Source organism: Paramormyrops kingsleyae, chromosome 22, assembly GCF_048594095.1.
Source record: "Paramormyrops kingsleyae isolate MSU_618 chromosome 22, PKINGS_0.4, whole genome shotgun sequence".
NCBI classification, from domain to species: Eukaryota; Metazoa; Chordata; class Actinopteri; order Osteoglossiformes; family Mormyridae; genus Paramormyrops; species Paramormyrops kingsleyae.
The window spans coordinates 7,727,531-7,741,075 of NC_132818.1; the positions used below are offsets into that span (position 1 = coordinate 7,727,531).

Below are 13,545 nucleotides of genomic sequence, written 5' to 3' on the forward strand. Positions count from 1 at the left end.
CATGTGGAGTAGCGGTCATCGGTCCCTCAGCAAGTCACGTTTAGTTAATTTCCCGCTTAACATACATTTGAAACAGGATTAAAGCTTTATTTTGAAAAGCTCTAATGATTATTACGTAATATCAAATTAAGTCACCTGGTGATTAGCAAATGATGCAGAGCTCTCCTTAGCAAAGAGGAATACATCTTCCTACTGGACTGCCTGTGACCAGATGGTCCAGTGAATAATCCAGGCATTAATTGGTCACAAGTAGAATTATGCACTTAACATGGAAATATAACATCCAACCTCCTTTAAAGCTTCTGGTCTCCATACATCCAGAACATTCTCCACATTAGCATTTTGTGGGTATCATTATGTTACATTAACACCTTTTTTTCTATTCCGGAGGCCTTTATGTATCCAACATCCATTTCATCACATATAAATGTATTCTACTTTTGTTCATTGTTCAAAATGTCTGGAATTTCCATGAAATTGTCTTTATACACCAAGCAAGGACATGGCAAAGAGCAGGAATTCGAGATTTTAGGTGGTGGTCAGTAAATGCAAACCAGTCTCGTCTTTAATCTAATTCTCCCATATTTGACTCTGATCTACATGTGGTTCTTTATTTTTCAGATATTTTCTGTTCCTTTTTGCATTCACCACCTACACCAGATTCAGGAACAGCTGGCATCGGCTGACGGAACGAAGTACCTACAAAATCTCGTGGGGCGACCTGACAAAAAGACAAGCTCAGCCCACATGGAAAAGAATCAGCAGTGGTAATGGCACAACTGAGACGCATTAATTTTCCCTAGTCGCCTGTCACTGTTCCCCAGGTCTCACCTCTAGCCACATCTCAATACAGTAACATGAAACCAACAGGACAATTATATGTAAAAACTAAAGCAGAGACAAGGAGCTGCCAGTTTTGGCTGCTTCGAATTTAGATGTCATAGGTCTACCTAGAACAGGGGAAGGCAACCCTGATCCTGCAGTGCTGGTACCCAGCAGGTTTTCCATCCTACCAGCACTACAGTTTGCGTCTTGCCTGCCCCTGTTCTAGATAGACCTATGACATCTAAATTCAAAACAGCCAAAACTGGCAGCTCCCTAACTTTTCTGCTGGAAACCTTTAATTCACATATTTAGTTAACAGACACATGGAACACCAAGCGCTACAGAGTGCAAACACAGTGCCTTCAGACTGACTCCAAGTCCCACTGGACAGCTTGGAGCTGGGATGTAAATCACCGGACGTGTGGGAAGACTACTGTGGTTTTTAAAGTATTTAATGGAAACTACTATCCCATCCCAAAGAAAAGATATAAATAGCATCCTGAAACGAAACTCTCTTTTTTGGCTCATGGACCACATGACAATCGCAGAATGTTATGTCCGGTATTATTCTGTGAAGGGAGAGGGGGGGGGGGGGGGGGTAGCATGCATCAGGGTGGAAAATTTCACAAAATCTAAAGCAAATAGTGGAGAGAACCAACCTCATACTAGCAAAGAAAAGCTCAACATGATCTTCATTACAGGTCTACTGCAGGCCTTTTAGACGGTACAAGTCATTTCTGTATGTGTGTAAAACCCAGTTTAAATGGCAAATGGGGCAGCTTAAACCAGTTAAGGACGAGATCCAAGTAGCAAGACTATAATGTGAACTTTCACTCAGATACCTTGCATATATCTTACATATATTACTATATTTATGGTGCAAAAAATATTCTAGGTACAGTAAAGATAAGCAATCATTAGAGATTCATTTTAAGGAATTCTGTCTGTAAAACTATTTTGTAGTCACAGCTGTGTACCACCACCTTGTGGATAAAATGAAAATCACAATGCAGGCAAACAAAAAGTCTCACATTAAACCGAATGTCAGTATCTAGTTAATTAGGGCTTCAGATCCATCTTAAGCTTTATTTTTCAGATGCGCATGTCTAAAGAAAGTCAGTTTAACATCATCCAGCAGTATACAGCAATTAGATGTCAGTATAAAACGGTCAATTTGCAGGAAACCTTTGAGATGGAAAAAAGCTTCACATTTTTCGGTGAACACGAGAAATCAAACACAGCAGCTCATTTGTACAGTAACAGTTCTACAAATACAGAAACAACCAGAATAATGGCTTCATAAAGAGTTTAGAGGCCTGAACAGTAAATGACTGAACAACATTAAGTGCTTAACCCTAGCAACCCGATCAGCTCAACAGTTTTGCAAAATTGTTAGATTTGCACTGACCCAGCGACTGAACTTAGGCTAGCTGTTTGGGTGGGGGTGGGGGGGGGGCAGCAGGTTAATCTTGTTTGGAAAAGTACTCCTTGCTCTTCTCCACATCTGGGACGATGGTATCACTGCCGGGCTTCCAGCCTGCAGGACAAACTATAGAGACAAACGACTAATTAACACCCTTCATCTACCCAGAACAGAAACGTGAACACGGCACAGTTCTGTTTGTACAGATTCCGTGGCCTGTTTTTTTTTTTTTAAGCAAATATACATTGCTTAAATCATTTACTAATTTGAATAGTTAGTTATTTACTGAGGCATTGTCTAGTACCCAAATACAGACACTATAGAAGTCACTCTTAGAACAACCTCTTGCGCGCCTGTCCAGTTCCTTAACCACCACCATAATAACCAACCCTTACATTTTTTTTTAAGGATCTCCATGACCGTCTTGTAACTCTTTCACGCCCCTGCACTCTCACCTTCCCCGAACTTGTCGGTGTGCTGGAAGGCCTGCACCAGGCGGAGTGTCTCATCAACGGACCGGCCAACCGGCAGATCGTTTATGGTGATCTGCCTCAGGATGCCTTTGTCGTCAATGACGAACAGGCCCCTGGGAATTATGGGTAAAAGGAAGACAAAGGATTCAAGGGGTGACAAAAGCAAGCTGGACTAGACTCTGGCATTTTATGTATACAACGTGGAAGAGTGATGCAGCAGCGCAGACGCCAAGGTGACGCCACAAACCGGTATGCGATTCCCTCGTCCTCCTTCAGCACCCCGTAGTCGTGTGAAATGGAGCGCGTGACGTCTGCAATTAGGGGGATGTTCATTGGACCCAAGCCGCCCTTTTTCCTCTCAGTGTTGATCCTGAGGCAAAGAGCAGAATGATCTGGGCAAAACGGCAGAATTCGGCAACATAACCGAACATAACCGGCCCCGGCTTAATGTCCAAGTCAGATAAAGTCAGAAACATTGATGAACCGTAACACCACAGTCATGTTCCAGGTACATCTAGCTTGTAAAGAACGGGGAAGATGTCATTCTCCCCCAATCAGAAAACTGCAGAAAAAAATCATTACAGACAGTCAAAAGTATATCCAACAGCATCTGGTCAGTAAAGTAGGGGTGGAAATTCACATGAAATGAAATCCCGAACAAGATTGTTTCAACCAATCAGTTGAGTATTCTGTGGCTGATTGTTTATACTCAACTGGTCGGTTGAAACAAAATCGTTAAGGATTTTTACTTTCTGGACCTGAACCACCCACCTCTGGTGAAGATATATATGCCCATATACTACCTGTAGACTTTAGCATTAAACAAATTACCCCGGATTTTTTAATACTAAAAACCAGGAATGTATCCAAATCTACTTACAAGTAGATTTACGATTTCCCAATGAAGAGGTAACTATGTGTTCGGCTGTACCATCTAACCTCAGACTCCTCTTTCCAGTGGTAGCAGAGCGCCCCAGGGATAGCCCCCCCCCCCCAATTTGGTCTACTCGTTTTACACTGATGACTGCACCACAAAGAACCCGTCTGGGAAACTTCTCAGATTCGCGGCTGAATCAGCCCAGGCCGGTGTGATCCGGTGTGATCTCCAGCGACAGCAAGTCAGCGTACAGGATGGACGTGAGCCATCACCAATAGCTGGCCAACGTCACCTGAACGCTATGACTCTAAATATGGTGGAAAAGGTTACCAACACGGTCCTCCCGTTACTTCTGGAAATAAGCGGTTAAACAGTAAGCAGAACCATTGCTGAGTCACCCTCTCTAACTCCCAAACTAATCCTACACAATTGTTACCAACTTCAACATTACCTGCCTTCCACCTGGTGCTCAAACATGACTCCATTGTACATAACAGTTTCCCTCTGATACCTTGTTACTTACTTGCACATTTCCAGACCACCTGCAGTTACCAGTACAGATACATACATGCATTGCCCTCCACCCCCAGTGGGTCTATATTCTAGAGTGATTGTTAAATTTGGCCGACCAACTTTCACATTTGTATAACATGCAAAAAGGCACCAAACATTTTTTTTAATGACAAAAAAATCAGTTTTAGTTGATGCTTAGGAATGGGGGGGGGGGGGTAAAATTTAAAGCACCGTGCCCTCACACCTCTGAGTCTCTGCCAGGGTTCCATGTGTGTGGAGTTTGCATGTCCTTCCCGTGTCATCAGGGGGGGTTTCCTCTGGGTACTCCGGTTCCCCCCCCACAGTCCAAAAACATGCTAAAGTTTCCAAATTGTCCATAGGTGTGTGGGTGACTGGCGTGCGAACGTGCCCTGCAATGGCTTGGCACCCCCGCCTCGGTTAGGCTCCAGAGCTGCCCCCGCCCCTCCCCCCCCCCAAATAGGATAAGCAGGTACAGAAAATGGATGGGCGGACGGGTTCAAGCACTGACTGACAGGAGACGAATAAAGTCATTATTAACCACCAACCTCTGCAACAAGCCCAGCTTGCAGACCAGCAACTTACCAGGCCAGGTGGCTGAACTGGGAGTCGACAGAGGCCCCGATGACCTCACAGCCGATCTGGCGGAACTCCTCTGCCCGGTCGCTGAAGGCCACGATCTCCGTGGGGCAGACAAAGGTGAAGTCCAGCGGGTAGAAGAAGAGCACCACGTACTTCCCTGCAGGACACGCGCACAGGGCAGGAACATACAGCGGCAGTCAAACGTCTGGACACGCCTACTGAAAATCATTCATTTTTTCCACAAGACGACGACCTTAAGCATCTGTCAAGGGCATGTAGTATTCTCCTATGACCAAGGAAACAGATGGAATGCTGCGACAGATGACCTGGCCCCCACAACCCCCCCACCTAGGGCTGTGCAATATCATATTGCAATTTAATCTCGATTCAATGGCGCAATAAACACCAGAGCTTAAGGTGACGGGCGAAACATCTGTCTGGACTCCGGCTTTTCGGTACAATACAGACATTTAGTTACGCCCAGAATTTGGTAAACAGATAAGCAGTACGACAAACATTCAGAGCGTATTGTGACTCCCAAACATCAGTGATCTGTATCATATCATTATGTTTAATAAACGTCGGACTTTAAACTGCAAAAATGCCATCACACCACCGACGTATTTTTACCTTGTTTATCCACAATATCTCCTCTTTCAAATGATGTTGTAGCTGCTCTCTTGTCCCTTTCTAAACTTCAGTGCTTATCCCTTCCACGATTTACCAAAAAAGTAGCATGTGATGTGCTCCGCTAACCAAATTTAATACGCATAAGGGTACGCTGAATTTATCCAGATTACTAACTTTTAGGTGTTACGATACGCATCTCATTAATATTTTAGGTGTAATACTAATGTGATTAAATTGTCAGCGTAAGTAAACATCTGTATGGCACTGAAAAGCAGTCATCTGGACAAAATGTTTCACCCGTTATCTAAAGACATGGAGATTACTGGGCTTGCGCCACAGAATTGCGATGAGATCGCAAAGTCATACTGCACAGCCCTAAAGCCTGTAAAGCCGGTGTGGGACAAGTTGGATCACAGAAAGAGCAACGAAGCCAACTGGTGCCCAGAACTTGTGGAAACTCCCTCAAGACTGTTGGAATAATAATAATAATAATAATTAAAAAAAAAAGAATATTGGAGAAGCGTTGCAGGTGGCTACATCTAGAAGCTGGTTGAAAGAATGACAAGAGCCTGCAATGCTGTCACTGAAGCAAAAAGGGGCTATTTTGAAGAGTCTAATATCGGAGTAAATTTCATCATGTTACACGCTTCTCTCGGCCACTGCAATATTTGACATGTATCACTTCATTGCCTGGACACTTAACAGCAAGGTGAATAGGACAGCTGAAATAGAGACGGATGCAGTAAAGGCAGGCGTGTTCAAACTGAAATGGTGCCGCGTTTCATCACAAAAACAAGGCCAACGCTGACCCTGAAACCGCCAGCACCCTCAGCATGACCAGAAAAGGATCCAACTGTCTGTTAGCATAACAGTAAAGTGACCAAATGCTGAGGCAGCCTGAACAGCCCATAATGTAAACCTGCAGAACGACTAAAATCAAGGACGCTTCAGTCATGACTCCCCTTTTGCACTCGGACCATCTAGTGTGTTCCTGAATAACAGGCTTTTTTTTGCATTACATAAGGAATTTAAGTACTAATTCCAGAGCAGGACTGTGCAGCCGTGGGATTTATCTGCAGGCAAATAAGTTGCCTCACCTGGCGTTTCTGCGGCAAGTCAGGCTCCAATTAAAATGCAATCAAAACCTGTCTAAACAGAGGCTTCAAGGAGCTGGGTTGGGTAGCCCTCTTCGAAACTCATTTTCAGACCCAAAACATTTATTACGGCGCACATGATTACACGTCTGGTATCCCTTGCACCAGCCTCACCTCTGTAGTCAGACAGCTGGATCTCATTAAACTGGGACTCCACCACTGCAGTGGCTTTGAACTGAGGCGCTGGCTGTCCGATCCTGGCCTTCCCAGCAGACATGGTTGCAGGAAATTACTGTGAAGGACATTTAAAAAGCCATGCTAATGTGAAAGCTTTTAGCCTTGAGTTCTTCCCATTTTCATTAATGTAGATGACACAGCACAAGTACGAAACAAGGACCCCATTGTTCCGCTTAAAGTGACTCTATAGCCGTAGTTTGGGTCTCCGTGGATTTTTACGCAAGAAATGTATGTACTCTTCCGAAAGATTAGATTCAATTAAGGCGAATTATATAAAAGAAAAAAAATTCATTATATTAAAAAAATGTAAATAAAGTCAACTACATAAAGTCAGCGTACACTGCAGTATATGCACTACATCCGCATACATACATGCAAATTAAACATTCAGAGACATTGTTAGAATATTTCTTTTGTCTGATGCGTACAAGGGCAATCACTATAACAAAACATTTTTAATAGCACACTGCTACTACATTGCATAGCATAGTTAATTAGCAATGGTTCGGAATAGTGTTCTATACCACGTTACGGGACTCACTTGTTGATTCAAGCAGAACTGGATTCACAGGAATAGATGGTCGTTCGCTCCTTTATTTACTCTCCAGTTCGAAAAGCTCTAATTGCAAAGAGAAAGAAGTTCAGCTACGCATGTGTTGAAGTCCCGTGACTTTGTCTTCTATAGATCTCGCGAGAATTCGTTCTGCAGTCACCATAGATACTGAAATCACAATAGACAATACCTGTCGTAAAATCTAAGCGAGTATGAGACTGCATGTCTTAATTAAACTAAAATTTCTGTTTGGGTCATTTTACTGGCATGACACTGACTGCCAAATACCATTTAAACGCTTGCTTTTTATCAGGTGTACATGCTGCAAATGTGGACATTTTAGTATTTTGACGTAAAGAAAAAATCCCTTCATCATTATCAGAGGTGAGCATAATCATTGATAATGGCGATGATGTCATCTCGTTGAGGATTTTAATGGATCTGAGCTGTGAAGTGAAACTATTTGTGAGCAAGAAGAAAATGACAGAAGTCCAGCTTGCAGTAGCAGATTGCTACGTAGATTCCCTGGTCTATTCATTTGTTGAATGGTTTGAGAAGGTTGAAGGTATGAAAAGCAGAAGCACATGAACAGGATGCTTATGTAGGTGCTTGGTGACTGCAGATGGCATACTGTACAGTAGAGAGCCTGGGCGAAGTGGTGGCTCTGAGGCTAAGTTCAAATCCTGCGAATGAGTGATCCTACTCTGTTGGGCCCTTGAACAAGGCCCTTCACCTGCAATTGCGTCGTCCTGGATATGACGTTAATCTACATCCAGCTCTATAAGGAGGTCCTCCAACTTAAGGGGAAAAATTTGGGGGTTGGTGGCAGGATTGGCACTCCAGCCGCCGCAAAAAAAATCACACTGGTCCGTTTGGACTAGTGCGGTGCTGAGGTATCACCCGCTGCATGGCTGCACTCAGGTTCTCATCCCTGAGGTGGTTTGTCATGTGGTGGGTGCGGCCGACTTCCCATGTTTACACACTCATTTGACACACACATATTGACACACAATTTAAATGTTTCATTTTTCACATTATGTATGAAATCCCTCCATTCTTATGCACATATTTTTCATGCCTTTTTATTAGGTCTATAGTAAAACATCACCCCGTTAGGCCTTAATTCAGCCTCCAATTAAGATCTATCATAGCTACTCACAGCATTACGCTGCCCTCTTGTGGTGAGAAAAAAATCCTTAATTTGTTAACAGCTTCACGCACAACTCGTCTTAAGTGTTAACACTTTATTATTGATTGAGGGCAAGCTGGGATGTATTCGCGCGACAGAACTGCACGCGTAACTTCCATTTATGCCCCTTTTTTCTGTTTATTCCGGGATTTCTAATTTTAGATTGACTATAGTGTGGGTCCATGTTTAAGGGGTCAGAATGTCACTGCCCTGCGAATGTGAATGTTCGTGCCGTCTTCACAGTAATAATCATTATACAAGATCTGCATTAGCAACACATACAGGCCCATTTTCTTAGTATAAAGGGACAGTTATAGTTTTACTGGGCAATTGAAAAAAATGTAAGTAGAAAACGAAGTAGAAAATTGGCCGCTATTGCAGTAATGTTCATTAAAGATGATGAAGTTTTGTAGCACACATTTGGTCTGCATTTGGTCCCTCACTTGGGTTGGCTGCACTTTCAACTTTAATCTGAAGAAATACGGGTCCCACTGTAGATTTGCCGAGTGCCAAAGGTGGGCTCCCCCTCAGCAGGTCCACCTCGATAGATTCTGCCGAATGCCCCCCCCCCAATCTGTCAGGGTACCTACATGCGGACATGGGGGGTGATAGTTTAAAGGAGGTGTGCCGAAACATTTTATTTCTTTCTTTATAAAAGAATTTTTTATTAAAAAATTCTTTTGTTATAATAATAAAATACTCTGGCGAGCTACCGAATCGCAACAGTGGATGTTTTTGCTTTTAAGGCTTTCAGCTATCTCTTCAGTGTCACCAACGCATTCGATGTGGCAATTTTAGGTTTGTAATGGAATTATATAGATTTGCCGTAAGATTTCTTGCGTGAGCATGAGACTGTGAAAGCGTGAGTGTTACGCCAGGTGCGGGAGAGCTGGCAGCCCTGTCTCTTTCTACAGTAAGAGTCTGCTTTAGTGACTGTCAGTAACGGGTTACAGGAATGCGTAAGTGCCAGGAAAGACAGCACCCTGTTCTGAGCGATGGTGACAATATCCACTGAAGTTTCTGACGTTTTGTTATCAGCTGTTTCGGATGTTCTTGTAACCCTCTCGGCTGTCGTGTCTCTGAAAATGTCCCCGTAGTACACATTTACACAGCCATCCCATCGGTATTCACGTCAGATCATCGAATTAGTCGAATCTCCTCCTGCGTCAATGGGATTTCACAGATGGCTCCTGAAAAGTCATACTGAACCCCCTACAAAGAGGAGTCCATGACAAGCTGTATGTCGCCAGGCAATAAACCAAAATCTGAAAACCTACATCTTAAAATAGTAATTTTAACACAAGACACCGTGACGTTAGGATAATTACTTAATAATCTTCAAGTAACACGAATATTATCAGTAACAGGAACGAAATGCACATATAATTCGTTCAGCACCAAGGACGAAGACAAGACGGGCAACACCTGCATAGACAGGAAGATCTCTGACGCTGCAGAAGGTCATCCTGTGTTTACTTCCGGGTCAAGGCACCGAAACTTCTATTCTGCATATTTTTAAAATTCAGTTTTATCCAAATATGTTATCCTTTATCAGTTAATTAGACCTAATTTAAACATATGGAGATAACAATATCTACATTGTAGATTTAGTACACTATTTTCCAGGAAAAATAAGTTTGAATTTTATTATTACTGGAATATGCTGGCATATTTCAGTGGTGTGTATTTCTTTTGTATCAAAAGTAGACATATATTCCCCTGGCCCTGAAATGTGAATGTCATTCATTGTATACGAGTCAATGAGCTGTATTCTGATAACCATTTATGACAGCATAGCTTGGGGCAATTGCATGACCAGAAGGTATCGATCCCACAAGAGGGTTTTCTATGGCCCTCTGAAGTACGGTACTCAGCCTCAGTGACACTGGCAAACATATACCTGTATAGAAAGTTAAAAGATAAATTGAGAATAATGTATAACCATTGAATCACAAAGTCGGGGGGTTGACAACGGATGGTTCTGTCATGTACACGCTGTTCCTGAATGCGGAGACTGCTGTCCTGGATACTGCATGCACTCGCTTTGTTAGCTGTGTGGCTCACAAAGAGTGCAGTGTGTTTGTTTTGGAGGCTGCGCTTCCGGCACCTCCGGTCAAGCTTTTACATGACAAGGATGTGATACAGATCTGGAGTGGCTGAAATGCACGTCACTGCATTGCTTTGAATGTCGAGGCATAATTGGTCAATCATTTTGATAGGTTAATGAAATGGACATGCAGCCAGAAAGCTGCAATCTCTTGTACCAGCGTGGGGGAGTGATTTGCTGCAGCAGTATAAATTGGTAAAATTGTGTTTTGATATTATTGTGAATGCCTTGGGATCATTTACATGACCTGGAGCGTCACACTTTACTCATTTATAGAGCTTAATATTGTGTTGATGCTATTTGGGGTTGTCAAATTACTCTGGCAAACTAGCAGTTTTGTGTTGGTAAACCCAATTCTTTAAACAATATGCTGTCTTGCGGTAATACCTGGCATTAAACTGCACTCAAGTGTTTTTAAAACACAAGCCTTAACTGCTGAATCATTGATGAATCTCTTAGAAGTGCATCTGTTGACCGGGAGTGAGTAATTTAAGTGGCTCTATGCATGAGCTAAATGAATAAGCTGTGAGTCAGGCTGCTCTCTGTTGGAAACAAAGCCGTTTGTGCGTCTTTGAGAAAACTCCTTAAGCAAAGGATCAACCCGAAACAATCTAAAGCGAAAAAGAAATCTGCATCGATCGTTTGCTTTTTCTGTGCTAATTTCTTGCAGTTTCTAGCAGCCATCTGTGTTTCCTGTGATTAGCTGGGAATCCAGAAATCCAATAAGAGGGGATTTATCAGAATAAAGGCTGCTGTGTGTGACACATATAGCTATTTATGGACTAATCCTAGATTGTCTTACGGCCATGACAGACGACACAATAAATTGGCAGAACAAGCCAAAATAAAATGATGAACCTTAAATATATACAGTCTCACACACCCAGACTTTATTAATCCATGGAGACCTCCTTCAACATCCAGCCATAGATACAAATTATGACATAGAGAGAGGGTAGGCATATTAAACCAAGTAAATGCATTTTGATTCTTGGCTGGTATTACAGTAATTCCTACACGGAGGGGTGAGATTCTGACTTGGGCACATTCCTGACCACGGAGCTTCTGTATGCTTGCCATAGGTGCCAATCTGCATTATCCCCCCCCAGCACTGTCCTCACTGAGCCATATCTCTATATCAATCAGATGGAGAGACCAGGCAGGGAGCAGAAATACAGCCGTGGGGGGTGTTTGTTTGTGTGATGGGGGCATTTACCAGTGACGAGGGATTATGTAGATGTAATGGTAAATAGAAGCATGCGGCCATGTTAAATTACAAATGTCTCCCTTTTCAGAGTAAGACCAGGTGGGGGGGAGGGGGCTGGAATGATGGATTGAAAGGGAACCCTTTATGTTGTAACCACAGACATTTTGTATGAAGCAGTCCAGACTGAACACCGTACTAGAAAGTGCTGTGCGGTACAGTTCTGCTATTCAGAACTGAACCTGCAAGAATCACTTCTCCACAAATGCACACTATGCTGCACTACGCTGGTCACTGTTCTGTAAATATGTTTGTGTCATTCTCAATACATGCCGGCTTTGGCGTCCTCTGTATCGTGAATCAGATTTCGTACAAATATTGCAAAACACTGTTTTTTTTTTTTTCAAGGTTTATTCTGAATGGGTAAATATTTATGAATGTCCCTTCGTCCATTCTCTGAAACCGCTTTTCCTGTTCAGGGCCGGGGGGGGGGGCACCCCATCAGTCTAAAGGTATTGGTTTTAAAATGCATTTTATAGCATTTTGATGCAATGTGGAGGATTTTCACGTCCCAAGTGCCACTTGGATATTTTCAATATGTATTTTAAGTGATTAAATAGCAAAAGCGTAAAATATTTTTCTTTAGGTTATAAACAAGATATTACATAGTTCAAGTCTTTTGATATGTTAGTTGCATTTTTCAATTTCATATTACAGATTTTGTATGTGCCCTTGGAATTGCAGTCCACCCTGTCAGCATGCATACATATAGTAAAAAATGTCATTTGTAGGCAGAAAGTAGAATTGATTCTTGATAATCTTCGATTCCCAGGAGGATTAGGCCCTATGGCTTGTGTTGTTCTAAATTACTCCTGCATGTTGTTTGTTTCCCGTCTGTCACCTAAGTGTCTCCAGAGAATAAGAATAGACGATAGAAACTGCAGTTGTAAAACCGAACTGAAACGGCCCCGAAGGGAGAAAGAACAAATGGCGCCTCAGTTGAGTGATTCGTGAGACTTATTTCAGAGAAGAATGAAGCTCGCCTGTTTGCTGACTTCTGCCGCGGGGCGATCTCACTGCGTCGCCGGTGGGTACCGAGATGAAAAACTGGACTCGACCAATCAACTTTATTATGCCGTATGTGTTCATTATCTGTTAAATTACATGGTGCTATATTATTATTATTATTACTACTAAAATAACACGTTCCAAGAGACTTTTGTTTGATATCTTGTGACAGCCTGCTGGTAGGGGGCGCTGCGAATTTCACTGCAAATGCCTTCTGCGTATTGCGTTATAGAGTTTGTTTCATTCTTTGTGTTATGTTGTATTTGGGCTCTCGCAGACTACAAAGGTTATGTTAAGGGTTTGCGTGTTCGTGGTTCGCCCGTTGATGAATTTATGTGATAATTATTCATTATTAGGTGCCTTCAAATCAATGTCAACTCCTGGCGACCATTGTGCGACACTTAGAGAATAGTTTAAAAGGGATAACTGATAAATGCAAAGTCAAATTATTAAAAATGATCTGCCCTAGGGTCTTATCCTCAATCTTGGCATTTCTCATGTACCCTGTGCAGAAATATATAACCCAGGGAAGGATTCCACACCAAATTACAGTGCCCCCCCTCCCCCCCCCCCCCCCGCCCAAAAAACACACACTCAGCCTCCCACTAAATAATAATAAAAGAAACGTACTGTACCAGATACGTATTTAATTCTCGCAAATTCCAAATTTTCATTCAGTGAATTGCATCCCTAGGTCGTGGTGGGGGGCGATAAAGGGTTAAACTATAGGGTCTGTAGGAAGTGGGAGGTAG

General features: G+C 42.7%; 1 protein-coding gene across 1 annotated transcript; it reads right to left on the minus strand.

Moving 5' to 3' along the window:
• Window positions 1-1,884: 1,884 nt before the first annotated feature.
• LOC111856345 (peroxiredoxin-2-like) lies at window positions 1,885-7,353 on the minus strand. The gene is made up of 6 exons (XM_023836229.2): window positions 7,214-7,353; window positions 6,610-6,727; window positions 4,715-4,868; window positions 2,969-3,091; window positions 2,704-2,834; window positions 1,885-2,374 (listed from the first exon to the last, which is right to left on the minus strand). Exons 2-6 carry the CDS (start codon window positions 6,710-6,712, stop codon window positions 2,289-2,291), a joined length of 597 nt encoding a protein of 198 aa, XP_023691997.1. The 5' UTR covers window positions 6,713-6,727; window positions 7,214-7,353; the 3' UTR covers window positions 1,885-2,288.
• Window positions 7,354-13,545: the final 6,192 nt, after the last annotated feature.